General features: G+C 40.5%; 1 protein-coding gene across 2 annotated transcripts in view; it reads right to left on the bottom strand.

The window, feature by feature from the left end:
- Positions 1–27,766, bottom strand: part of ano3 (anoctamin 3) — a 192,385-nt gene that overhangs the window by 47,545 nt on the left and 117,074 nt on the right. For both annotated transcript variants that reach the window (XM_031900580.1, XM_031900579.1), the window contains 5 exons: positions 27,599–27,654; positions 25,819–25,940; positions 22,963–23,097; positions 20,870–20,966; positions 660–720 (listed from right to left, as the gene is read on the bottom strand). In XM_031900580.1, the coding sequence (XP_031756440.1) occupies positions 660–720; positions 20,870–20,966; positions 22,963–23,097; positions 25,819–25,940; positions 27,599–27,654 (471 nt within the window). The remainder of the gene's footprint in view (positions 1–659; positions 721–20,869; positions 20,967–22,962; positions 23,098–25,818; positions 25,941–27,598; positions 27,655–27,766) is intronic.

Here is a 27,766-nt window from a genome sequence, read left to right as displayed (position 1 = left end):
TTGATCCCAACTAAGATATAATTAATCCTTATTGGGGGCAGAACAGCCCTATTAGGTTTATTCAGTATTTAAATTATTTTTAGCTGACAACTTATGGAGATCCAAATCCCTTATTCAGGTTCCGAGCATTCTGGATAACAGGTCCCATACCTGTACATCTTTCTAGTCAGTCCCTCTCCTATTAATATTCGTATTAGTCCCTTATTGAATTCACTGCCTGGTCTCTAGAGTATTTTAGACCCTAGCAACCAGCTGCTGAAATTTCAAAATAGAGAGTTAAACAAGAAGCTAAACAATTAAAAAAACACAAATAATAAAAAATGAAGACCAACTATAAATTGTCTCAAACTGTCACTTTATACATCATACTTTAAAGGTGAACAAGCTCTTTAATCAAGGCAGTAGGTGGGGCCAATGGAGAAACCACTGTGTGTGACATTACCTGGGCCCTCCTTTAGCAGGATAGAGTTAAACTGAACTGAATCTCATATCTAGAAATCTGGCAGTATTATTATTGCAGCATAGAGAAACTCAATGCCTGTGAGATAAAGAATAGAAAGCAAAGTCGTTTCTAGGCAGATAAACGAAACTCTCTTGCAGCAACAGCTTTCCTCCTGAGAAACGGATCATTCCAAAAGAAAAAGAATAAAAAGACTTACCCCATATGGCCATAAATATCGCAAAAAATACCGTGCCCCCATTGTCAAACAGATGCGTCACCTGGAAAGTACAATAAGGATCATATGGTAAGCATCATGTCTACAAAAAATATAGCTGTTTATATTAAATGCTTATTTTTCAAGTTTAAGAGATAGAGAGAGAGATGTGTGGTTAAGGAACATTTATATTTGCACATCATTTATACTGATTTAATAGGAGCTACCATACTGCTTAACTCTTGTGCAAATTTACTAATGCAACACAAGTGAATTTTTGCATGTAAATCTCCATGCAGTTTACCTACATTTTTCCCAGAATGCCACCTTAATTGCTGATGCACATAATACACCAATATGGATGCAAATTAGTATCTGTTTGGTAAGGCTAATGCCAGACAAGGCGTAGGGCGGATATTTTCAGCAAGCGGAAAAGCACTTGCTGAAAATACCGCCCTACGCCTCCTACATGTGCCTGCACCCGAATGAATGGAATACGCTTGGGTGCTGGCACATGTAGCCGAAATACGCATAAAAACACGAGACTTTCAAAGTCTCCGCCCGGCTCCTCTTAGTTCTGCCCCCCCCCGGCTGCAACTATGTCCCTCTTGTTCCCCTGCACCCTATGACCCCCTTTTCTTTCTCCCAAAGCTAAGGGAGGGAGGGTGGGAGCTGCTGCAAACAAAATGGCTGCTCTCGTCCGCGCTCCTACCCGTTTGCTCCTTCAATCTCTCCTCCAATCACCTTACGGACTACATCCCCCATAATGCCTCGCACCAAACACTTTTCCCCAGGCCCTTTCCTAACCTTATCATGGCCCCGTGCCCTCACACGTGCCTCGCTTATTACGGGGCCCCTTTCATTCGGGTGCAGGCACATGTAGGAGGCGTAGGGCGGTATTTTTAGCAAGCGCTTTTCCGCTTGCTGAAAATATCTGCCCTATGCCTCGTCTGGCATTAGCCTAAATCGTTCCCAAGTTGCATTGGAAGCAACTTGCACAGGTTAGTAGCAGGACGCTAGTTAAAGGGGACTGTGTATAATGCCACCAGGTTTCGACTGGGATTCAAATGTGCCTTGGCATTTCAAGCACACACAGGGCCAGATTTGAAGATATTTTGCCCCTAGGCCTTCCCCGGCACTCGCCCCCCCTCCAGTCACACCCCTCTCCATGCAGCTCAAACCCCCCTTTGTGGCCTATCCACAGATTAGGGCCTGAGTACACAGAGGCACAACTAAATAGTGACTGCCTATGGCATTTTACAGCAGCTCCTCTGGCATTTGCCATAATCCACAGATTGCCAGTCGGGGCCATACACACAGAATGAATGGGTAAACTGCACCGGTGGTCAATGGGCATACTCAATATTTGGGATGATCCGAACGGCCACAGTTTTAGCCCCATAGGCAGCTAGATACATCCTTGATGTAAAGGGCTCTTCAGAATTCCCATGTTCATTATTTTATTCTAAGTTTCTGTCTCATGTCTTTAATATATATCAGCCAACTATACAGACACATAAGGGCCTGTTTGTGTAGGTTTTATCCAAGCCAGTCACCAGAAAGTGTTTTTGTCTAACTGGATGTTCAAAAGTCTTTAATTATATTAATTGGTTGGTCTGGTTTTTAATTGCCATTGCTTGCATATGAGGTCACTGGCTGAAGGCATAACCTGGGGCAGTGGGGGATGACAGTCGCCCAAGCAAGCTGTTGGCTGGGCAGATTTTGGAATGCAATCACAGGAGTCAGAACCACTTACTGCAGGTAAGAGCCACTCTTTAAACTCACATGAGCAACAAGTGGGAAGGAGGCCATGGCATTCTTTAAACAGGAAAGAACCATAATGATCAATTGCTGTATTGCATACTAACACAATTATGATATTACACAGATATGTGGGAGACTCCTTGTAATTAGACTAAATGCTTAATCATGTATTCCTCCTATTTAGTTTCAAATAGTTATGTTATGAGAAAAACATATTAAACCTGCCAGGCCCTAATATAGACCCCCCAATACCCCAACATGGGAGTTGCCATATCTCAGAGGAGGCATTCTTCATAGACCTCTGCAGCACTTTCCCATTTAGTTGTTACAAGTAGTTTGCATTATCCCTTTTAGGTGACGGAGAATGCTTATATATAAACACACAATATGGTAGCTCCCACTCACAATATATAATAATAACAGCATATGCATACATAGGTTATGCAATATAACAAATAGGGACCATAGGGAAAAAGTAATACATCTGCTGGAAAGTAATTTGCATGTACAGGTATAGGACCCCTTATCCAGAATGCTTGGGACCAAGGATTTTCCGGATTTAGGGGTCTTTCCGTAATTTGGATCTCCATACCTTAAGTCTACAAAAAATCAATAAAACATTAATTAAACCCAGTAGGACTGTTCTGCCTCCAATAAGGATTAATTATATCTTAGTTGGGATCAATTACAAGGTACTGTTTTATTTCTACAGAGAAAAAGGAAATAAGTTTTAAAATTCTAAATTATTTGATTAAAATGGAATCGATGGAGAGCGCATGCGCGCCATGACTGGGTAAAGACGTCTCTCGCCTGAGCTCCGCAGCAAGAGGCCAAAGAATCCCCCGAAACCAGCACTCAAAAGTACGATATTAAACGGGGGACCCCCCCACACAACAACGGGAACACATGGGGAAAAAACGGATCCACGAACCGGCAGGAACAATGTCACCGTTCCTCCATAAATCCAAAGCATCAGATAAGCTGCGCAGGACACAAGATGGCGACGAGGGCCCAGACCAGACCTCAGAAACCAGTTCACCCGCCAGGCCACTCAGCCCAGATATCCACTCGGACTCTTTACCTCAGGCGGCGGCAACAGCCGACACACAAGCCTCTATTCCGGTAACTGCTGAAATATTAACACAACAACTAACAGCGTTACATAACTCCCTCACAGCAGCCATAACGGGAGCTGTTAAAGACGCAGTACAGGAATTAAAGGCAGACTTGGGCTCACTAGGCCAAAGGGTGGATAAGCTAGAAACCATCTCTGACAATCTGATAATCAGACAGAATACTATGGAAGAGGACCAGTTAACCCTCCTGGAGGAATTATCCAGCCTCAAAGCACATTGTGAGGATCTGGAGAATAGGAGCCGCAGGCAGAACCTTAGGATTAGGGGGGCCCCCGAGAGCATTCAACCAAAAGATATATGCCAATATCTTAGATCGCTATTTTCCAAATTATGCCCTGAGCTCCCAGCAGAAGCATGGAGGTTCGATAGGGCACACAGATCACTTGGCCCCCAAAGGTCAAATCAGCAAAACCCCAGAGACATTATAGTCTGTTGTCACTACTTCGAGAGCAAAGAGAAGGTATTAACGGAAACTAGAAACTTATCCTCTATTGAATTTCAAGGGGCAAAACTGCAGATCTACAATGATATCTCCCCTATCACACTGGCAAAAAGGAGAGAGCTCAAGCCCATAACACAGCACCTGCGGACACATAGTGTCCCATACAGATGGGGCTTCCCTTTTAAACTGATAGTCTCCATCAAAGGGCAACAACACACCCTCTCCGACCCATCAAAGGGCAACAGATTCCTCAGCACCCTGGGCTTACCACCCATACAGGGGACCAAAGATAATCCAAAAGCCCAAGCCCCAAAACTGATCCCAGAGTGGGAAACGGTAGGCCCTCGTCGGACCCGAACTCCGCCTGCAACCCCAACTCAAGCCGACTCCCCTACATGAAAATCTGCACAGTACTAATGATTGCCCCATTAAGCATACTTAATATGCCTCCCAAGCGGAAGAGGCTACCAATGTTTACGGCCTAGTCTTGCCAGCCGTGACGCTCCACCAGACACTGGTATCAAGTGCTAAAATACCTATAGTGTCTCCGGTTACCAAATCTCAGGTAACATTAATGACTGTACAGGTTAAAGTTTCCCAAGTTCACAGTTATTTTTGGACACTTTTTTTTTCTTCTGGACAACAAAAGCGATACGTCTCGCGACTACCCACACACACATGGACAATTGGTTGGCAAAACCTACAGAATACAGAGACTCAGAAAAGCTCACTACAAATTCTACAAACCAAGACGACCCCGCAAACCAAACCCGGACCAGAAGCAACATCCTTACAAAGGAGAGAGATCCTCAGCATAAAAGATCCTACCCCACCAAGAACGGTAAAGGGACAAACCACTAACCAATTAGGACCAAGCCGCAACTTCCAACCCCCCACACAGCAACTAAGTAACCCAACACACAATTTTCTAAGGATCAAAAAACCTTCCAACCATGTTTTGATGACATCAAGACCCGCCCTACTACGAGAGGAGAAAGTAGAAACCCAAGCCGACAGAGACATGACAAGGAAAGGACATTCCAGATCTACCCTCCCTCCACAGGACGACCTATCTGAGAGGAAACAACTACTAAACGCAATATTAGGTATAACAGTACCAATGTATGAGCCTTACAATAGCACATATTACAACCCTGAATCCAAATGATACGCATAATATCTATGAATGTAAAGGGCCTGAACAGCCCTAGAAAGAGAACCCTAACAATCAAAGAGATTACAAGATTCAGGGCAGACATAGCCTTCATACAGGAAACGCATTTTAAGAATACAGAAACTGTTAAATTTTTCTCCCGCCACTACACTCAGTCCTTCCAAGCCTCTGGCCCCCGCAAAAAAGCAGGGGTCAGTATCCTAATTCACAAAGACTGCCCGCTATCTATCACTAAACAAATAACTGACCCAAACGGACATTATATAATGCTACAAGGCTCCTACATTGGTACCCCAATTACATTACTCAATGTGTATATACCAAATGTTAAACAAATACATACACTGCGTAAGATTTTATCTCTAGTTTCCAAGCACCCCTCGCCCATAACAATAATTGGGGGAGACTTTAACGTAGTATACTCTGAAATCTTGGACAGGGAATCCCCACCCTCTAGATCCTCACAAGCCCCCCAAAAATCGAAACAATTTAGGGCCTTGATTAGAGCCCATGCACTCTTTGACTCATGGCGCATAAACCATCCCAGGGAAAGAAGATACACCTTCTATTCCTCCCCACACAAGACCTCAATGAGGCTAGATTACTTCTTTATTTCCCAAAATTGTCTTAAATTCCCAATAACTACCTCTATTCAAGCGATCTCCTGGTCAGATCACGCACCCATACTCCTCAATATCTCTCTCCCTCCCTCAATACAGAAGCAGATGCACTGGAGGCTAAACGAAACTATTTTAAATGACCAAAACAACAAGGAAAACATAGGGAAACTCATTAAAGACTATTTTGCACATAATAACGGATCTATAGACTCTAAATCCCTTATCTGGGAGGCTCCTAAAGCAGTAATTAGGGGGCATATTATTTCACTCACCTCAGCAACAAAACAAAATAAGAGGCGGGAATTACAGGACCTGGAATCCAAACTCCACAGTCTAGAAAACTCACACCAACACCACCCAAACCCCAAGACAGCACAAAAAATCCAGGAGCTCCGCTCCTCCTTAAAGCAATTAGCTATAAACAACGCAGAAAAAACACTTATCTGGGCCAAAAGGAAATACTACCAAATGGGAAATAAAGCCCACACCCTCTTGGCAAACCAGCTGCGAAACCGTACTAGGCAATCGCAAATTTTAACCATAAAAACTAACACTGGAGAATCTCTACATAATCCGCTCCAAATAGCCCAAGCATTCCATACCTATTACACCTCACTGTACAATCTGTTCCCAATATCTCCTCAAACAAACACAACTAAACTAACACAGCTTACTCAATTCCTAGAAAACTGTAACTTACCTACATTAACAAAGGAACAATTAGCCCACCTCAACAAAGAAGTTACTACCGAAGAAGTACTCCAGGTCCTGAAATTCCTCCCATCTCATAAATCCCCCAGCCCAGACGGGTTCTCCAACACCTATTACAAAACCTTTAAGGATCTCCTTACCCCAACTCTAACAGACCTATTTAATAACTTTCTCCAGGGCACAGAAAAAATTCCAGACACCATGCTATCTTCCTATATAACGGTAATACCAAAAGAGGGCAAAGACCCCACACACTGCAATAACTACAGGCCCATAGCACTCCTTAATAATGACCTAAAGATCTTCACTAAATTGTTAGCAAACCGACTGGCCCCCATACTACCCCACTTAGTCAACTCTGATCAAGTGGGCTTCATCACAGGCAGACAGGCGGGGGATAACACCAGGAAAACAATAGATTTAATAGATACTATACAATCCCAAACTATTCCATCCGTAGTGCTAAGTCTTGACGCAGAGAAAGCGTTCGATAGATTAGATTGGACCTACATGACACAGCTACTTCAGCATTTCGGGTTTAGAGGCCCCTTCCTCCAAGCAATCAATCTGCTATATACAACCCCCTCAGCTTATCTGAAAATGAATGGGAGCACAGGGACACCAATTCACATCAACAATGGCACAAGGCAGGGATGCCCGCTATCTCCCCTACTATATGCCCTTAGCATAGAACCCCTAGCAGCCAGGATAAGAGGTCATCCAGATATCACAGGTATCACGGTGGGTAAGGAAACATACAAGATCTCACTTTTTGCAGATGATGTGTTATTGACGCTTAGCAATCCCTTTGTATCCCTACCAAACCTACATAAAACCTTAACAGAATACGGCACCCTTACGGGATACAAAATAAACTGGACAAAATCTGAAGCACTCATGTTCCACCTAGAAGAGAAAACTAAGAAAGCCCTGCAAGCTAACTTCCAATACAAATGGCAAAAAGCACACATCAAATATCTAGGGATAAAATTAACACCACATTACCACCAATTATACCACGCAAACTACACCCCTCTGATAAAACAAATTGTATCAGACATGCAAGAATGGAAAAAATACTCCACCTCCTGGTTTGGGCGCATAGCCGCAGTCAAGATGACGTTACTCCCCAAACTGCTATATCTCTTTGAAACCACACCGGTCCATATCTCCAACTCAACACTAGGGTACATCCAAAAACAGATAATCAAGTATATCTGGAACACAACCAGAAGCAGAATACCTCAATCCGTTTTACTAGCTATACGGAACCAGGGAGGCCTAGCAGTCCCGAATGTTAAGAAATACTATGAGGCGACCCACCTGCGCCAAACTTTAGCATGGCTACAACCCAACGCCCCCACTAAATGGGCCGAATTAGAAGCGTATTGGACTCAACCCTACCACATCAGCAATCTGTTACTACTACATAATTTTAAGGTTCAGGCACCATACCCAGCACCAAAATCTATAGGGTTCACCCTAGATATATGGAAACACTGCAACAGGAAGTACCAAATATGTAAATATCCCTCCCCCCTAACCCCACTCTTAGCGAACCCTGAGTTTTTACCAGGCCAACAGAGACCCTTCCAAACAAACTGGGCAACACATGCTCTAACAAGAGCAATAGATTTTGTAAACCCTCTAAACCATAAACTGTATACTTATGGAGAACTTCTCAGAAAATGCAAATGGAGTATAGACAAAAAATTGGAATATCTCCAAATTAACCATTATATTAAGAGACTACTGGGACAACAACCCCGGTTCAATCTCACTCCATACGAGAAAATACTAGGGGGAAAACACCCTCAAAGGGGCCTCATTTCGCAACTTTATTACTTAATGTGCACCCTACCCGAAGACCCCTTTCCAAAACATGCTTATATGCATTATTGGGAATCGGTTATAGGGATGGAACTTCCCAGGTCTAAATGGGGGGCTATTTGGGAGAACATTAGCAAAATGGTAGTCTGCACCCAGCAGAAAGAAAGCGCATATAAGGCGCTAATGAAATGGTACCTTACCCCAAACAGAATCTCCAAAATTTATCCCAACAGCAGCTCCATGTGCTGGAGAGACTGCCATCAAATTGGTACTTTACACCATGTACTATGGGCATGCCCCAAAATTTCTAACTTCTGGTTGGAAGTGGGCAATTTAATACAAACAGTCCTAAAAACATCAACAGCCATAGAACTACCCCATCTCCTATTGGGACTCCCCCTCCCAAAGACTACTAATCCGAACCAAAAACTGGTCAACCAAATAGCCACTGCAGCCAGACTAGCAATCACCGCTAAATGGAAGTCCACAGTAGTCCCCACTGTCCAAGAAGTCATATCCAGGGTGGACAATAATAGAAAATTTGAGGAAATGACAGCACGAATATCCAATACACTACAAAGACACAAAAAAATCTGGGACAGTTGGGACTACTTTCAAACTGTGGAAAACAATAACACTCAGCCCACTTGAAAAGGGAGCCCCACCAGAGAGTTACTCAATGACACTACTACAATGAACCGAGCAAAACCGATAACAACAACACAAAACCAGCTTTACTTTACTAAACTATAACTCAATGTTGAATAATGGTCCGCTTTTTTCCCTACTTTTATTTTCTTTTTTACTTTGTTTAAAATGTTCTTCCTTCCCCTGTTCTTTTCCCTTTCTCTCCCCCCTTGATGTTATGCTATCACTGTAAATCAGAACGGGACTATATCCAAGTAACAAGATAGAATAACCAAAGTATACCATGTTACTAACATTTCAAAATACTGTTGTGCCCTGTATTGGACTGAAAGTGAACTGACGTGCCTAACCCCTTTCCCCTTTTCCTTTCTGTACCCCTCAAAAAATTGTTTTTTTCTCAATAAAACTATAAGTTACAAAAAAAAAATGGAATCGATGGGAAACAGGCTTTCTGTAATTCGGAGCTTTCTGGATAATGGGTTTCTGGATAAGGAATCCCTTACCTGTACATATCTGGACCAATACCTACAACTATCTGCTTGAAAACTAAACATAAACATATATAAATGAATTCACTGTTTACAGTTAAAGAGAAATGTGCAACAAAATTGTACATTTCTGGTTATAACACTGACATTTTATTTAAGGAAGCCAAAGACGACCCAAGTTCAGCCATTGCTATTATGTATGCACAGACATGCAGTTTATTCTCAATATGCATAGGCGTACCTACAAAATGCTTATTCAGCAAACTCACATAACAAAATCCCATGGGAGATTCATTAGAGCTGAAGTAGCTGAATCTCATAATTTGATTCTACATGAAGGAGGGCGGATGGTTGTGAAGCCTGGGGGAAGGGAAGAAGGAAAGAAGGAGCCAGGGAGTAAGTGAAGATGCTAGTAGAAGTTGGGGAAGAGCGGCACCAGTAGACAATGGCTAGTTATGTAGTAGATTAGATCCTATGTTTAGTAGTAAAAGAGAGTGAAGGCTAGAGCAAAAAGAAGTCTGAAGCTCCATTGAGGAGAGCAGATGGTCTGTTCTTTTTGGTGTATTTAGCAGAAGAACTCAAGCCTGTAGCCATCTAAAAATCAGGGAGACATCTAGAATATCCAGCTAATGGGCCTGCACTGAATGCAAAATTATTGAATGTGAATGAGAAGATGCTAGCTGGATAATCTAGAAATCTCCCTGATTTTTAGATGATCTGGCAAACTTAAGAGTAATGAAGAATGCCTTGGAGATTACTTGGGAATCCTTGCACCCTGTGGTTGGAACCTTAGAGTGAGGGCTAGTTCAGTCTCACTGAGAGCATGCTGTGTGACCTTCAGAGTTGGTCAGGGTGTCCAAAAAAGTGTTAACCCTGTTAATGCTGGGATATTAAATGAAAATGGTTTGGATATTTTGTGTTTCTCTCTTCCTGAGCCTAATATAAGGTTGTTTTGGCAGAGAATTATCACATATAACCGACAAAAAGATAAGGGTTTTGGAAAAAGTGAAGGATTATTGGAGAACAAGAGGAACAACGGTACTTTAAACAAGGTCACACTGACTTCAAGGGACACTACGCCCTACTGAAAAGCTGTCCAAAAGGACCATATAGAGTCCCTTACATAGCAATTTATTAGAATAAGATTGATAAAACAATGATTTAATTATTATAAGGTATTTGTTTTTAAAGTGGTCTCTGTACACCTTTGTTCTACATGCCCAATGCTCTGGCATGGTTTATTGTGATTTACAGTGATTAAAGCTGTTGTTTGATTGGTTGCTATGGAAGACATAACCAGGGTGAATTTTAAGCCAGGCTATTGCACACTTCTAGTTTGTTATCCTCTTATATTAAGGAAGGAAAGAAGGAAAATATATGGCATTAGCTTTATTGGCCACTGATTTCCATTATTGCCATTTGTTTATCGAAGTTGTGTTCATTATTCCTCACTGAGTCTCTGTTTCCAGTCATTTTTTCTATTTGGTGATCGTTGAAGTTTGTTGATAAAATCAGATTTCGTACAATGCATTCCCAGACTGGCAAGCTGTGGCTTCTGACAAATGCCAAGGTGGCTGCTGTAAAATGCCAAAGACAGACAGTACTGGGCCTGTGTATGTGAAATGCCAGGGCTTGATCTCAATCTCAGTTTGGACCTGCTGCAATGCATTGCTGGCTTTATTTGCAAATACACTGCACATACAGATAAAAGAACTTTTTAACAACTCCCCAAAAAAACTATCTTATATAAAATAATGCATTTTTAGTTAGTCTTTTCCAAGCACCTACTCTTGTATAAATGCAAATACTGTCCACTCATATAAGTCATATTATCAGTTGATATAAAAGCGAAGGAAAAACATAGAGTATAAACTTTTATTTCTAAAATCTAAAGAGACATTTACTATGTAGATGGTGCCAAAGTGTCCTGCCCTGTATATAACAGAACTGCCTTAGCTCCATAACAAAGCACAGGGATCTGTATTTGCCCCATGAAAACAGAGCTGCCTTCATTCATCAAGACACGTAGGATTTAATAATAATATGGGCAAAGGAAGCCTAACATTTCCTCAATAAAAGCAGTGGCATCATGACCTAAACTCTTCTGCATGTCAGACAATACTCGATGGGAGCAATCTCTTAAATATCTCACTTAATTAACTGAGACTAGTTGCCTAAAGGACACCTTTTTGTGACACTCTGATCAATAGGACAATATAGGATTTGCTAAGTAACCAATTGCTAAGATACCAATTAATCTCAGTATTATTGCAAACTGCCAAGAGTCAAGGCCTGAGAGACTAAAGAGGATTAGTCGGAAAGTGGCAGTACGCAAAAGCAGTCAGATATGATTGTCCACCATCTTCAGACCCTTCTTTTTAGAACTTGAATTAACCTTCATTGGCTTTCCATTGATGTGAACTAAGGGTGCATGCTAAAGGTCATATTGAACTCATTACATTATACTAAAACTGTAATCCCATCTCTATATTTGCTACTTATGAGCCCATCATGTAACTCTGTATTCCCTCAAGTCCTCAGTCAACTTCTTGTGACCTTGGACTAGTCACATATCTTAAACAAGACTAATTAACCCATGAGACATTTGCTTTAATTTTTTTAATCTTTTTCCTTTTAACCTAACTAGATCCAAATGGTTACGGGTTGCTACAGTTTATTGAACCAGAGATAAGGCTTATCCTTTTAATACTAATGCCATTCATGCTCCCTAGACCTCATGTACAGGTATGGGGCCTGTTATCCAGAATGCTGGGGTTTTCCGGATAAGGGATCTTTTTGTAATTTGGATCTCCATAACTTAAGTCTACGAAAAATCGTTTCAATATTGAATAAACCCATTAGGATTGTTTTGCCCCCAATAAGGATTAATTATATCTTAGTTGGGATCAAGTACAGGTACTGTTTTATTATTACAGCGAAAAGGGAATTATTTACCATTAAATAAACCCAATAGGGCTGTTCTGCCCCCAATAAGGGGTAATTATATCTTAGTTGGGATCAAGTACAGGTACTGTTTTATTATTACAGAGAAAAGGGAATCATTTAACCATTAAATAAACCCAATAGGGCTGTTCTGCCCCCAATAAGGGGTAATTATATCTTAGTTGGGATCAAGTACAGGTACTGTTTTATTATTACAGAGAAAAAGGAATCATTTAACCATTAAATAAACCCAATAGGGCTGTTCTGCCCCAATAAGGGGTAATTATATCTTAGTTGGGATCAAGTACAGGTACTGTTTTATTATTACAGAGAAAAGGGAATCATTTAACCATTAAATAAACCCAATAGGGCTGTTCTGCCCCCAATAAGGGGTAATTATATCTTAGTTGGGATCAAGTACAGGTACTGTTTTATTATTACAGAAAAAAAAAAATTAGAATTATTTGCTTATAATGGAGTCTATGGGAGACGGGCTTACCGTAATTTGGAACTTTCTGGATAACGGGTTTCCAGATAAGGGATCCCATACCTGTTCTGATTTATAGAGAAAATGTTATGGTATTTAGTACATAAGCCATAGTTGGCTCCTTAAAGAGGCAGTCTTTTTTTTATTTTTTATGGTTTTCTTTTAATAATTTGCATTCATCTTTCAAATCTTTCCATTTTTCAAACGGGGGTCACTAACCCTAGCAGGCAAAAAAGTATTCCTCTGTAAGTCAATTTTATTGAAACTTTTTATTACTTTTCTTTTTAGTTAGGCCCTCTTTATTCCCCTCTTTATTCCTTCAACGGCACCCGATCAAAATCTTTTAACCTGCTCGTTCAACGAGACGACTGATATCCGCAGCCTTTGCGATAATGGTTGTCTTGTCTAGCCGCCATACACACACTGAATATCACGCAAAATGAGGTTTTGTATGATAATATTTGTGCGTGCGTGGTTGGCTTTACTGCACCCGGGTATTAGGAAGTTTTAGCCATTCATGGGGGTGGGTTAAAATGTTGAAGTCAATAATAATCAACATTGTGGAGATCCGAAGGGTTATTTAGAAATTTAGAAACAAAGTTCATTGTGCAAAGTGCAATTTTTAGACAGAAATCTCCATGTTTTTTTTAACCTCATTGCAACGTTTCCCCTAAGAATTCATGGAAAGTTGTGATTCCACATGCATGGGTTCACACATTGGCTTCAAGAAAATCCAGACTGGGATTCAAAATAGGCCCCTTGGGGTGTACCAAGTTGTAGTTACACTACTGTATCTACAGATGATCCTTCTGTATATTTAGATGGGATATAAGGGCTATTTACATTTTTTTGTGCCAAAACCACTGCCAAAGAGGGAGAGTAATAAGTGGCCATTAAGCTTGTTATAATAACCCCTGCTGGCTTTGGGAAGAGAAGGGTTATTAATGAGCTGGAGAGAGTGCAGAGACTGCAACTAAACTGGTAAAGGGGATGGAAGATTTAAACTATGAGGTGAGACTGTCGAGGTTGGGGTTGTTTTCTCTGGAAAAGAGGCGCTTGCGAGGGGACATGATTACTCTGTACAAGTACATTAGAGGGGATTATAGGCAGTTGGGGGATGTTCTTTTTTCCCATAAAAACAATCAACGCACCAGAGGTCACCCCTATAGATTAGAGGAAAGGAGCTTCCATTTGAAGCAGCGTAGGTGGTTTTTCACGGTGAGGGCAGTGAGGTTGGGAATGCCCTTCCTAGTGATGTGGTAATGGCAGATTCTGTTAATGCCTTTAAGAGGGGCCTGGATGAGTTCTTGATCAATCAGAATATCCAAGGCTATTGTGATACTAATATCTACAGTTAGTACTAGTGGTTGTATATATAGTTTATGTATGTGAGTGTATAGATTGGTAGGTGTGGGTTAGGTGTGCTGGGTTTACTTGGATGGGTTGAACTTGATGGACACTGGTCTTTTTTCAACCCTATGTAACTATATGTAACTATGTAACTATGTAAATCAGGTATCTTATCATCTGGCCCATGTATCAATTCTGCATTTTTCTTGGTCTCTAGAAAGTGCTTTATTTATGTCTGTAATTCAATTTTCCCATTTGTTTCCTATTTTGAAAATAAAGCAATAACCCTGCAGAAATTTGCTTGATATTTGTAAGTGCTCTAATTTGTCTTCTGAAGCATTAATCTGCCATCGGGCAGCCTTACTATCCACCCACTTCTCTGTTCCTCAGTATTATATGCTTAGAGCTTGTTACTGCCTTTTATCAGCTACCAATTCCCCAAAGATCTATATGCCAAAAAGCTGATCGTTTAAACAAACTGATAGCAGGCGTGAGCTGAGCAAAGAAACGGCACCAAGAATAAGGAACGTCCTTTTCTCTAAGGAGAGTAACTGAATCCAAAGTACAAGATATCTTCTTTAAAGGGCAGCTGTCATTATTATAAACAAAGAGCATAATGAGGTTTTTTTTTGCAGCAGGAAGAAATGCTGGGTTGAGAAGGAACTTAATTAAAGCATTAATATCTCAACACAAAAATAGTATGCTATTAATTATAGTATAAATTATATATTTGCTGTGTATAATAGGCTATAGAAATGTGGCAAATAATCTGACAACATTACAGATAATGTCAAATTTTAAAAAGCAGTTTTTGGTTGATGGGTTTGATAACTGCCTGAAATCAAAATATATTTTAGTACGTTTAAAGCAAGGGTTGCTACCTGGCTGGTATTTCACCACCACCTGAGGGCCACCTCAAATCCACCCCCATCCCACCTCCTATCCCACTTCCCTTTCTAACCCACCTTGCCCCAATGACATGGACTCACCCCCAACTGGGGGCAGAGTCAGACATAATCAAGGCCGGCAAATAAGTGGATCTTCTCCCAATATACCCACCAAAAGGTGGGCTAATTAGATTGTTTGACCCTAGAGCCAAATGATCAAATTACAATGGTTGGCATAGGTGCCGTCTGTTGGGGGACCGCATCAACAAGCCAATGCAGTCTCGGATCCGAAGGAAAATCAACTGCCCAGGGGCAAATTTGCCCAGTGTTTTTAAATGAAGCTCATAAATGAACTCCTTGTTGTCCTGGGAGGGTGCTGGTGGAGCTAGGAGGGGGAATTTGAGGCAGGCAGAAGGTGAATAGGAGGTGGGCCTGGGGTTGAAGACTAGTTGTTACATGTTACTTTGCCGGTACTTTGTAATACCAGCCCCGGCCTTGGCTGTTTGGCAACCCTAGCTACAAATAAGTCAAGAAGCAAAAGTTACACTATAGGATAATTTATATTTCTTATCCTTAGTTACCTGAAAAGACCTAAAAAACAAAAAATCTCTTTTTGCAGAGGCGTTTTCTTGATTTCAGTCAATACTTGTGATATATCTCTACTAATAAAAAGCAAAGTTGGAGAAAAGTTGACAACATTTGTTTATTGATTATGCTCTGAAAAAGATGGATTTGCAGCCAGCCTGGAATTGATGTGAGAATCTGCGCCAGGAATATGATGAGGGCTGAGGGACACGGAACCAAAAGCAGAGTTGGAGCAGTGTTTCAAATAGAATGATTAGTGCTGAAACTTTATAAAACTTTCTATTGGCATCTCTTCTGTATTTTATTGCCCACACATGCTTTCAGGGCAAGGGATTCTCAAAATAATGTTGCTGTTTAGATCACTTCTGTACCTCTGCTGTATCACTTGATTCATCTAAATACTAAGAGATAGAGATGTAGCGAACTGTTCGCCGGAGAACTAATTCGCACGAAAATCGGGTGTTCGCAAGTTCGCAAACTTTTAGCGATGTTCGCAATTTTGGGTTCGCCTTAGCTGGAGCCAAATTTTGACCTCTCACCCCAGAGCCAGCAGATACATGGCAGCCAATCAGGCAGCTCTCCCTCCTGGACCACCCCCGGACCACTCCCTTCCATATATAAACCAAAGCCCAGCAGCCATTTTACATTCTGCCTGTGTGTGCTTGATGAGTTAGCATAGGGAGAGAGCTGTGCAGGGGTTTGAGGGACAGTTTAGGTAGCTTTGCTGACTAGTAATATACTTTCTACTGCTCTGTATGTAGCTGCTGTGGGCAGCTGTCCTGCTGATCTCATCTGCTGTAACCCAATCGTCCTTGTAAGGACTGCTTTTATTTTCTGATTACTGTTACTCTTCTTTTCATTGTGTACTGCAGCTCCATCTGTGTGTGTTGGAGACAGGTGTGCTGCTCATAGTAGTGCACTAAGCACCAACCACACATTCACATCATTTTTTTTTATTTGTGTTTTTTTACTTTGCTACTGTAATTTATAGAGCCCAGTGCTATTAGTCTAGCTGTGTTGGGGACTGGTGTGCTGCTCCTAGTAGTTCACCCCCAGCACCAACCAAAGATCAATTTTTTTTATTATTAATTTTTTTTTTTTTTAATTTAACTTACTGTTCTTTAACGTGTCCAGTGTTGTTTTCTGTTATTCATAGTAGTGCACCAAACATGTTACACATAGTAGTGACATTGCATTGCAATAAAATCACCTGAGCGATGTTTTTCCACCAGCAATAATATATTCCGTATCCACTACTGCGGCGTTTTGTCTTTGCGTGTGAACCGGCTGTAACCTTTACACGACTTGATTGGCATGTAGACGCAGGACGTTTTAAAGCAGTTTATTACACAAGTTTAGAAATGTTGTGTGATTTCTGCCCTTTACAGCACAAAATGCAACGCTGTGTCAACAACGTATTTTTCAGAGAAATTTTTGCCCTTGATCCCCCTCCTGCATGCCACTGTCCAGGTCGTGGCACCCTTTAAACAACTTTAAAATCAGTTTTCTGGCCAGAAATGGCTTTTCTAGTTTTTAAAGTTCGCCTTCTCATTGAAGTCTATGGGGTTCGCAAAGTTCGCAAAAGTTCGCACTTTTTGGCGGAAGTTCATGAACGGGTTTGCAAACTTTTTTTGTGAGGTTCGCTACATCTCTACTAAGAGATGCCTTAGAGCATTATTAGCCGATACTAGGGTCATTACTACTGTAGGTTCAGGGTGCAAAGTCCAAAAAAAACCATGCCACAACCAACCATGTTCTTTGTACTTTACCCTGTTCTACATGTTGGTATACTGAAGCAGGTCTGTACACTCCAAAATGGAGCACAAAGCCTGCATTTTCCTGATCAATACAGTGCTGCCTGCATACAGCAGCACTGTATTCATGAAAGGCTGGCAGGGGAGGCATGTATGTGTCCCCTCTCCCACCTTCTACCCATGATGAAAGGGGCAGGACTATGACATCACAGACACCGAGGAGGAGGATTGGGGAAGGAGAAGAATAAAGAGGAAGGGTAAGTTTGAGGTGGGTTTTGGGTAGAGTTCTGGGGGCTTAAGAGGGCTGGCCAGGGGCTGAACTTCAGGATATTGCAGACTTACTGGCAACTACTAGCCCTGTCCTTGGCAGGTGTTTTACTGGCTATGCCGCTAAAGCATTGGGTTAACCTTAGTTTGATGCTGAACACTGGAAATAAATTAAAAAAAATGTAGCCCCCCTCTAAATGGTGCATGAAAATGGAATTATGGGAAAATGGCGATTTGCATCTCCTATTGCACTTTGCACACTAAATTTGCATGTGAAAATGATCCCTATGGTTTTCTAAATCCATAAATAGTCTGTAGCATGTCCTTATAAGGCACTAAGCAAAATGTATCTGTGTTGTAAATCCGGCCCTATTTGGTGGTCTAAAATTTAGCAAATAAAGTTACATTTTTCTTCTTTTAGGTTATTTGAAAGAAGAATGTCAAGTACCCACTACCTCATTGAATCAACTGCAAATATCCTCCCTGACTGTAGAAAGATAAGAGTTATGAAATCTACAAACATTGAAACAGTCCCTTTTGTCATTTTGAAAAAAAAAGAAAAAAGTGATTTATAATACACAGAGCCATGAATATTCTGTAAAATGTATACTTATGAACAATTCTTATTAATGATATCAATTATTGGCACATAGTAATGTCATAATTTTGTCACAAGTCTCACTGAAACCTGTGTATTATATATATATATATATATATAAATAATATAATGTACACCCCATTGTAAGATATGAGGATCTGAGAGAAAAGCAAAAGGAGTAAGGACTTTTGTCGCATTCCGTGGCAGTGTTATACCCATTTGATTTGGTCTTTCTAGAATATAAAAAACATCCCAGCTACCGTTTTCAGAGCGCTTTGCCATTGAAGGAGAGGGAAAGTAATTTTGGCATTTTACTGCCAATAGATTTGCCACATTTGTGCCACGTAGAACAATATATTTATTACTGCAGAAAGCTTTACCATACCTGAGAAAAACTCAGGTATGGTATTTTAGCTTGGTCTCAGTAGCTTCCTGCTGCAGCTCTAGCCATTGGTAGCTCAGATCACACATTCTGATGGGAGGAGGGAGTGAATTCTTATGGGACGGGGGAGCAGGAGAAGGGAGAGAGGAGAGAGCTGCACTTTGGCCCCGGGAATGAAGGAGAGAATGTCAGATAGCGAAGAACGTGTTTACAAAAAAGGAGACAAGAAATCCTGTGTTTCTTTTGATAGAGGACTCAGTGCAGCATTTCTGTAAGTGCTTATGGCTGTATTTACATAGACCTTTCTGAGAAGTTTAGTTTTTACCTTTCCTTCTCCTTTAATGTTAGCATCGCAAAAAAATGTTCACAATTTGAATAACTTAAAGTCAGACTTTTAGTTTATGGCCTCAAGAAACAGTGGGCCTGATTCACTAAAGGGCGATAAAAATTATTGCACGTTTTTTCGCGTTAAAAAACGCAAAATAATTTGCGCGCGATTCACCATAGTAAAATCGCCATTTTCGCATGGGTTATTTCTCGCACTAGTTTTACCGTTTTGCGTTAATTTCCGCGCTGAAAAGAATACGATCGCATGATTCACTATAACTTTTGCGCGCTAAATATCGCATTCGGCTATGCGAAAATTAACACCTACTACAGGCAGGCGAAAAATTATACAAAAGTACAGTAAATGATTTTTTGCAATAAAATATGGACTTACAGTGTTATTTATTCAAGTATGTGTTTCCCCTAGAGTGACGCAGCCGCAGTTTGCAGCGAAATGTTCATTTTTAATACAGTAATTTTCTGCAAGTATTGGCGTGTATGGCTAACATGGCGTGCGTTCATTTGCGCGACTATTTATATTTGGCTACAAGTGATGGAATGTTTCGCCAGGCATGGGTTCGCAGCGAATTTTTGGACGTGCGTTGAATTTTTTTCGCGGCGGATTTTTTCATGCGTTTCTCAAAACATTCCGCCAATGGCAAAACGCATGAAAAAATTTGCCACGCAAAAATTCACCGCACATCCAAAAATGTATACAAGCGTCAAAAAATAATAGTCACAGCAACAACAGCACAACATTTTTGCCGTTTCGTGGATCTTTCGAAAGATTTGCTAATTTTTCACTAAAGATAACCAGAACACATTTGCTCATCACTAGTGGCTACTATTTATAAGCATCTACTATTTATATGATACCATTTATATGTGGCTAATATTTATATACATCATTTATATGCGGCAACAATTTTTATACACTATTTCTATGCTACCATTTATATGCGGCGATTATTCGCGTAATTTAGCGCATGTACCGGCAAATACCGCATTGAAATAGTCTTTTCGCGAGTTAAATAACGCATGCAATATCGCGCGTAAAAAAGCGCGAGTATGCTTATAGTGAATCGTGCGAAAAATCGCCAAAATTAAGACGCGGTAAAAATTTTAGCGCACAATAAAAATAGCGCACGTTTTATCGCCCTTTAGTGAATCAGGCCCAGTGTGTTTTATCAAATGTACTACTTTTAGCAAGCAGTAGTTCCTCTTACAAAACATAAGATGCCATGGGGTGTTTGTTGATTCAGTAAGGTTTACAGAAGATTATTGCTGTCAGTGTCAAGTCCATTTCTCATGCACAATTAATACACAGGGGAAAGGCAGGCTAAAGTCAAACACATTCAGTAGACATAGGTAATCTACAATATGTATTTAGTCTGACCATATAACGTGGTTGCAAGTTATCTATATAATGACCTACATAGGACACTGTATGCAAATATGGCATGAAACAAAGCAGCTTTCCAAGGTCGCAGGTTCCTTAGTAAATTATTAAAACTTGGGTGCCAGATGAGCGCATTACGGCTAATGTCATACTGTGTTCCACTGGACAACAGCAAACAAAATGGTGGATGGTAATGACAGGACACGGTCAATGTATTTTCTTGATGATGCAAAAACACAACACAAGTCATATATTATTTTTTTTTTGTCAACAATGCAGGGGTTAATTACCATGACCCTTGGCACAACCTCTAGAGCAAGCTCTTGGTGCTCATTCAAAAAGCATTTGTTCCCAGGGTTTCGCTATGTTCTCACCTCATGCCAGATAAAAAGTCTTGAAAATTAAAAATGGAAGCCATTACCTTTGCATATATACAGCTCTCATTCAGCCGCTGGAGGGAGCAGTTCTTTTCACACATTGGGCACATGATAGTTTCATTGGCTTCACAAATCTCTTTACTTTTGAAGAAGAAAAAAAAAAGAAAGGAAATACAGAACAAATCAATTAAATTAGAAGTGAACATCTTATTTTTAATAGTTAAATGTCCTAGTGTTCAGTGATTTAGCCAGAGCTCAGTAAGAGAAAGGCAAAGTCTAAAATTGGCTGCATATGGCCAAATAGGCCTGATTTAATCCTTTGGCCCAAAGGCCAATGATTAGATCATAGTAGAGGCCTATAGAGGTCCATCGGGAGAGGACCACATCAGTGTGCTGATGTAGTCCTCACCCAACTGGATCTATATCGGTGGCCCTGGGAAAAGCCCATACACAAGCAGAGGATCTGCAGACTTAGCCTGAAGGGGCTGAATTTGCAACTTAAATCTACCAGTATATGGCCAACTTAAGGCTATTATTATGCCAGTGGATTATAAGAGTTCAGAATTCCTTATCTGGAAAACCCGTTATCCAGAAAGTTACGAATTACAGAAAGGCCATCTCCCATAGACTCCATTATAAGCAAATAATTCTAATTTTTAAAAAGGATTACCTTTTTCTCTGTAATAATAAAACAGTACCTTGTACTTGATCCCAACTAATATATAATTACCCCTTATTGGGGGCAGAACAGCCCTATTGGGTTTATTTAATGGTTAAATGATTCCCTTTTCTCTGTAATAATAAAACAGTACCTGTACTTGATCCCAACTAAGATATAAGTACCCCTTATTGGGGCAGAACAGCCCTATTGGGTTTATTCAATAGTTAAATGATTTTTAGCAGACTTAAGTTATGGAGATCCAAATTGCAGAAAGATCTCTTATCCGGAAACCCCCAGGTCCCGAGCATTCTGGATAACAGGTCCCATACCTGTATTATGTATAGGGGGTAGGATTTTCCTAGGCCTCAGCAGGCAAGTAAACAATGTTTATTGTCACTCTACATAACAAGGGGAGTTAGCAGATACGTTTTGTTGGATATAGATGTTTAAGAAAACACAGAAGTGCCTCATCAGAATGCACAAACAGTTCTTTCTGGCCTAGTGGATCTTACACATTTATGACACATTCACCATTTTGAGTGGCACTACTTTATAGCAATGCTCAAAATACTTCCAATAGGCCTCAAATAATTCATTATTTATTTACAAAGATGTATTTATAGCATGGTAATGTCCCTGTGAGTTTTGTTTTCTGATTCACCTAGTATGTGATACATTGTTTTGTTTTTTATTTATCAACATGGCAACCAATTGAAATGTTTACGTATTAGCTTGTGTACAAATGCAAAATCAATGAATAAAGTGCATAAATGCAGTCATTTCTTGCCAGTGCAGAAGCTTCCCTCAGTTGGGTGCAATTTGTATTCACAATGTGCTGGTGTCAATTGGGTTGCAAATTACATAATTTCTGGCTCAGCAATAGGGCAAGTGTGCAATTCAGCAATTCAGTAAGTCTTAGAATTAACACCTACTTATGGTAGGTTTCCTTACATCCATGCATCCTGTACTTTTCATCTTGAATCTGATTCCGAAAAGTAGAAGTAACCAGCATTTTGGGCAAGTATAGACCAGGGATCCCCAACCCTTTTCACGCGTAAGCCACACTCAAGATGTATAAAGTGTTGGTGAGTCACACAAGCATTTAAAAAGTTCCTTGAGGATGCAAAATAGGAGCTGTGATTGGCTATTTGGTGGTCTGCAGAGCTGTGTCTCTGTGCTTCCAAAACTTGTCTCCAAGCCAGAAATGTAAAAATGGGCACCTACCTTGAAGTCAATGGAAGCAACATTAAAGGGGGTGGGGAGCAATATGTTGAGTCACTGGTTGGGTATTACTGGTATAGATGAAAGTACCTTTGTGTTTACATTTGTAAATAAACCCTTTAGTCTTTGTTCTTGTATTTATAAGGCATGGAAGTTTTTGTGATACAAACAGGCACAAAGGAGAAGAAAGGCAGAGAAGTATCATTTGTGTGTCCTTCAACAGTTTTAGTTGAGCAGAAACCTGGAAAAGCTCACCTTACTTGGCTGGAATCCATGGTAAATAATCCATAGAGAAACACAAACAATCCTACAAGTGCGGCAGGGATAAGCATGCCAGTGTACCAGCCCAACCATGCAAAGTAAAGGCCAATCTTCTCTCCAAAATACCTCCTAAACAGAAAGCAAATAAATGACACTTGGAGAGCATTCACATTTGAAAGGAAATAAATAGCATATAAAATAGACTGAAAATACCTGAAATCCCATCCATGTGAGAATGTTAAAAACACCAGTGTCTGCATATATTCCCTGATTTGATTACACCGCTGGCCTGATCAGTCAGTCTGTCTAAATTTACACTACTTGGACAAAATATGGATGATCAGCTTTTAATCTTCTGGAAAGACTGCCCACTAGATGGTGGAACACTGATGGTGGGTTTTGTTCCATTAAGCCACAAAAGCGTCAAAATGCGTCAGTTAATAGTGCTGTTTCAGTACAATTCTGCACTGAAATCCATTTTTTTCAAAGCTCAAACAGATTTTTTTATATTTAATTTTGAAATTTGACATGGGGATAGCCATTGCCTTACTTTCCCAGGTGGCCATAGCCATGTGATTTGAGCTCTGATAAATTTAAGCCACACTTTATTGCTGTACTGCATGCTGAAGTGATGTCACCGCCCTCCCTTTCCCCCCACAGCAGCCAATCAGCAGAACAATGGGCATTTAACAATACAGCAGCTCCCTGACACCTTTGCTGAAGGATTCAGCTGCCTGAATTGATAGCGCCCCCATAGGCTAATAGTACTGCTGGTACTGTCCTGAATTTTAGTAAGCAGGTAAACAGGCAAAACTGCCTATACTCTGTACAAATAATTTACAATGTCTTTAGGCATTTCTGCCAGCTAAAATGCACTATGAAAAAAAACTGCCCCATGTGCTATTAGCCTCAATTAGCTTGTACAGGAAAAGAGATATAGATATATACACACAGTGTGCACTTGTATATAATGATATTTTGGCTTCCATAAACATTAACTCCAGATCCTACATACATTATGCAGTGAGGGGCGGAAGAAGTAGCATTCAGAATAAATTAAATGCAGTAAGAGACAGAGGACAGTGGCACCCAAAATACATTGAATACAGTCAGAAGCAGTGGGAAGTTTAATTCCAAATATATTATATACCATGAAAAGCAGTGGGAATTTTAGCTCCTAATACATTAAATACAACGGAGGGCAGTGATTTCTGACACCCTTGACCCCCTTTCTCTTCCAAAAAGCAAGGTTCCTGAAGGCAGGAGAGGATTTCAGCATTCAGAATGCATTCACAAAACGTTTGCATTGGTAAATGTGCTCACAAGCCCCTACCTAGCCTAGTGGTAGACATGAGAATAGCACACAAGAAGAAGAAACAAAGAAGTTCTATGCTGTAGTGCTATGTTGGTTCAAGAATAAAATTTTAAATGGTAGAGTGAATTGTTTGCAATATAAACAGTGTAATTAAGAACTAAAAACGTCACCATAAAATGTATGACAGAATCCCTTTAATTACATTAGGCACTAATGTTGGGCATCAGGCCTGTCAGTGTTCCTGTTCAGTGGTTTGAGATCAGAGCTCTGTGCAGGCCACTTGAGTTCTCCCACTCTTATCTCAGAAGCCTTTATTGATTTAAACAGGAAATAGCCTTCCTCAAACAGTTGCCACTAAGGTTGCCTTCCAGCATGTATTTTACTGGTTTAGCTGGTAAAACACCTGCCAAGGCTGGGGCCGGTTTTACAAACTATAAATCTGTAATACCCTGAAGCTTAGTGTCTGGCCTGACCCCCTAAAGCCCCGATTAGGGTTTTCAACTGTCCAGTTTTGACTGCCTGCCCGGTTTTCCCAATTTGGAAAAATTAATCAGACGATCGGCAATCACTGATCACCATGTCATAGCCCTGCCCCTATGATGTCACTCCCCATCCAGATTTACGTTCATGGAAAGGTGGCAACCCTAGCCCCGATTTAACCAGAACCTGCCCCAAATTTACCCTTCCTATTTCTTTTTTTCTTCCTCAATCCTCCTTGTGACGTCTGTGACATCATAGTTCCGCTCCATTTCATCATTTCCTTGCCTCCTCCTACGTTACAAAATATCCCTTTTGTCTCCACTCCCCTACTGGCTGGTAAATTTATTCTAAAAAGGTGACAATCCTACTGTAGTTGCCACAAAGTAAGGAAGCTTAGCTTTCTCAGACTCTTCCCCCAAACTCCAACCATGGAGAAATGTAATTTAATACTACACATTTCAACTTCTCCTCAGTCCAATAGCAGTGACCTTTATACAACTCCAGTCAATGCTTTCTATTGAACAGTTAGGTTTGTTTGCTAGGTTCTGATGACCCATAAAAACTCCATGCTCCCTCCGAATAGTTCTGGTTCCGACAGTCTGGAAATCAGAAGTGAGTTCCAACTTAAGAAGTTGTTTTAGATGAAGAGTTTGGATTCTTTTGTCTATATGTTGGCTTTGGGTATCACAAACAGACTATATGACAGCTGTTTAAAGGTGACCCAAAAGAATGCATAGCATTGACAATGCTTGGAAAAGAGTTCTGAAACACAATACAGAAAAAAAAAATTCTGTCTAGTGACCTGCACTTTATGAATATGGTTTTGGAGGTCAGATCCTAATTGAGGAAATGATTGGCTGAAATAATACGTAACTGTGTAACATTACACAAATAGTGCTACTGATAACTTATAAATATCCTATGCTACCAGCCTACACTTCAAGAGAAGATGATAATGATTTCAATAAATATTTGCCGAGCACTGCAAGGCTGTGTGGAATGCACTTATTGTTTCTAGTGGTTGGATATGAAACGGAACAATGACTAAAGCTCACCTGATCAAATCCAGCGGCTGATACTTATACCACATTCCCCAGCGCGCCCAACGTTCATAAAGCAAATGCCGGTGATTCTGTGCCCCGTGGGTTTTGATTGGGTGCCTGCTTTTGTAACTTCCCTGTAAAAGATAAATTAGTTCAGCATCATTAACCCATTCACTATATATATTAAAAATTTCCCATGCCATGTTTATTTATGTGGCTATTACCATTATGATCTCAACCACAGAAGTATCTTTGAGGAGTTGATTTGTTCAACCCATTTCCAAGACAAATGAACATCCCCTTTGGTATGTTATGCTGGAATTGAGGGGGAAAAGCTGCATTGCACCCAAAATTCAATTTTGCACACTCGTATGGAAGTGCAGGAGCATGTTTGGACACAAGCACCTTAGTGAATTGTATCAATACGCCCTCTCAGTTGCATCCATTTTAGAGCATCCACACTTGTATGTGCATTTGTATATCACCCCTTAAGTCTTCCTTTCACTGAAGCTTATAGTATTTTGTCCCACATTGGAATGCCACCTGGGCGGTATTTCACTGGCCTAGCCGGTATTGGCTATTTGCCGGTAAATTTGTAAATCCCTATTTATTCTGCTTCCAGCCTTCCTCTGATCCTTCCCAATCCTATCTCCCCACTGTCTTTTCATCACGCTCATTGCACCATTGGTTCCTTACTAGTGATGAACAAATTTTTTCGCCAGGCATGAATTCGCATTGAATTTCCGCATTTCAGCATTGGTGAATTGTTTCGCAAAACTTCAGTGAAAATTTGCTGTGGAAAAATTTGTTGCGCATCCAAAAATGGGCATGGTTGCATCAAAATCTGGCACACGACAAATGCGGTTTGCAGATTTTTCACAGTTTTGTGAATTTTCTTGTCGTTTTGCGAATTTTATGGCGAAGCGAAACGGGACAGATTCGCTCATCACTACTCCTTACAAACATTTACTCTGTGCTGGATGTTCACATCATAGTCCCACCCTTTTATGTCATTGTCCCACACTGATTGGGTCCTTACCCCCCTGTGATGTCATTTGCCTGCCTCTTCAGCTCCGCCTCTCTCCTATGTCTGTTAGGATCTGGAAAAATTTGGCAACCCTAGCTGCAAACTACACATAAGAGTTCATTTACGCCCAGAAACACAATGTGCAAAATGCAATTTAAGATGCATCTTAAGGTGTTATTTACCCACCATGGAGCATGTTTTTACAGAATTCCAACATCATTGTGTCTGCCAAGTGGAGCTGCGCTTGGCACAACTGTACCCAATGCAGTCAAATAATGCAAATTGAACACAATTTCTACGAAAATCTTTGTTGTTGGTATATTTTCAGTGCTTGATGTCAAAAATACCCCTGAGCATAATCACACCGATTCAAGAAGATAGGTCATTCTCAGTGTTATATTGCTATATTCTTAGAATTACTTTGGAGAAAGCAGCCACCAGTATTATACAAGACCCTTTGCTTCCCATAGACTTTTATGAGAATCAGATCTCCTTGTTTTGCAGCATCAAAACCACCTCCTGTACAATAAGCCGTTGATTTTATAGAATACATCATGGTATTGAAGGAAGAGTTAATTAGATGTTGTCAGATTAGAAATTTACTAATAATGGAAGCCTCGGATCACTTTGTCTATAAGCCATTTTTCTATTAACCTTTATTGTCAGAGTCCTGGAAGGAATCAATGCTATTCATTTCAACAGATTTAATCAATAGCGCTACAGACTGAAATATATAAATATATCTTTTTTCAATTCCAGGTGTACCTCATGTGGTGGAAAAGCAGCTTCATATGTGCCATTGCTGAGCAGTCTGCTGATACCTAGGAAAAGAGACATTTATTATACTTTATTTAATAATATAATTCATCTAGCATGAAATAACATCATTGCTCAGCAATGCCCTTCTTGCTATGCATACATGCTACTTTTTGC

Source organism: Xenopus tropicalis, chromosome 4, assembly GCF_000004195.4.
Source record: "Xenopus tropicalis strain Nigerian chromosome 4, UCB_Xtro_10.0, whole genome shotgun sequence".
In the NCBI taxonomy this organism is placed as follows: Eukaryota; Metazoa; Chordata; class Amphibia; order Anura; family Pipidae; genus Xenopus; species Xenopus tropicalis.
This window is presented reverse-complemented; position numbering and strand designations above follow the sequence as displayed.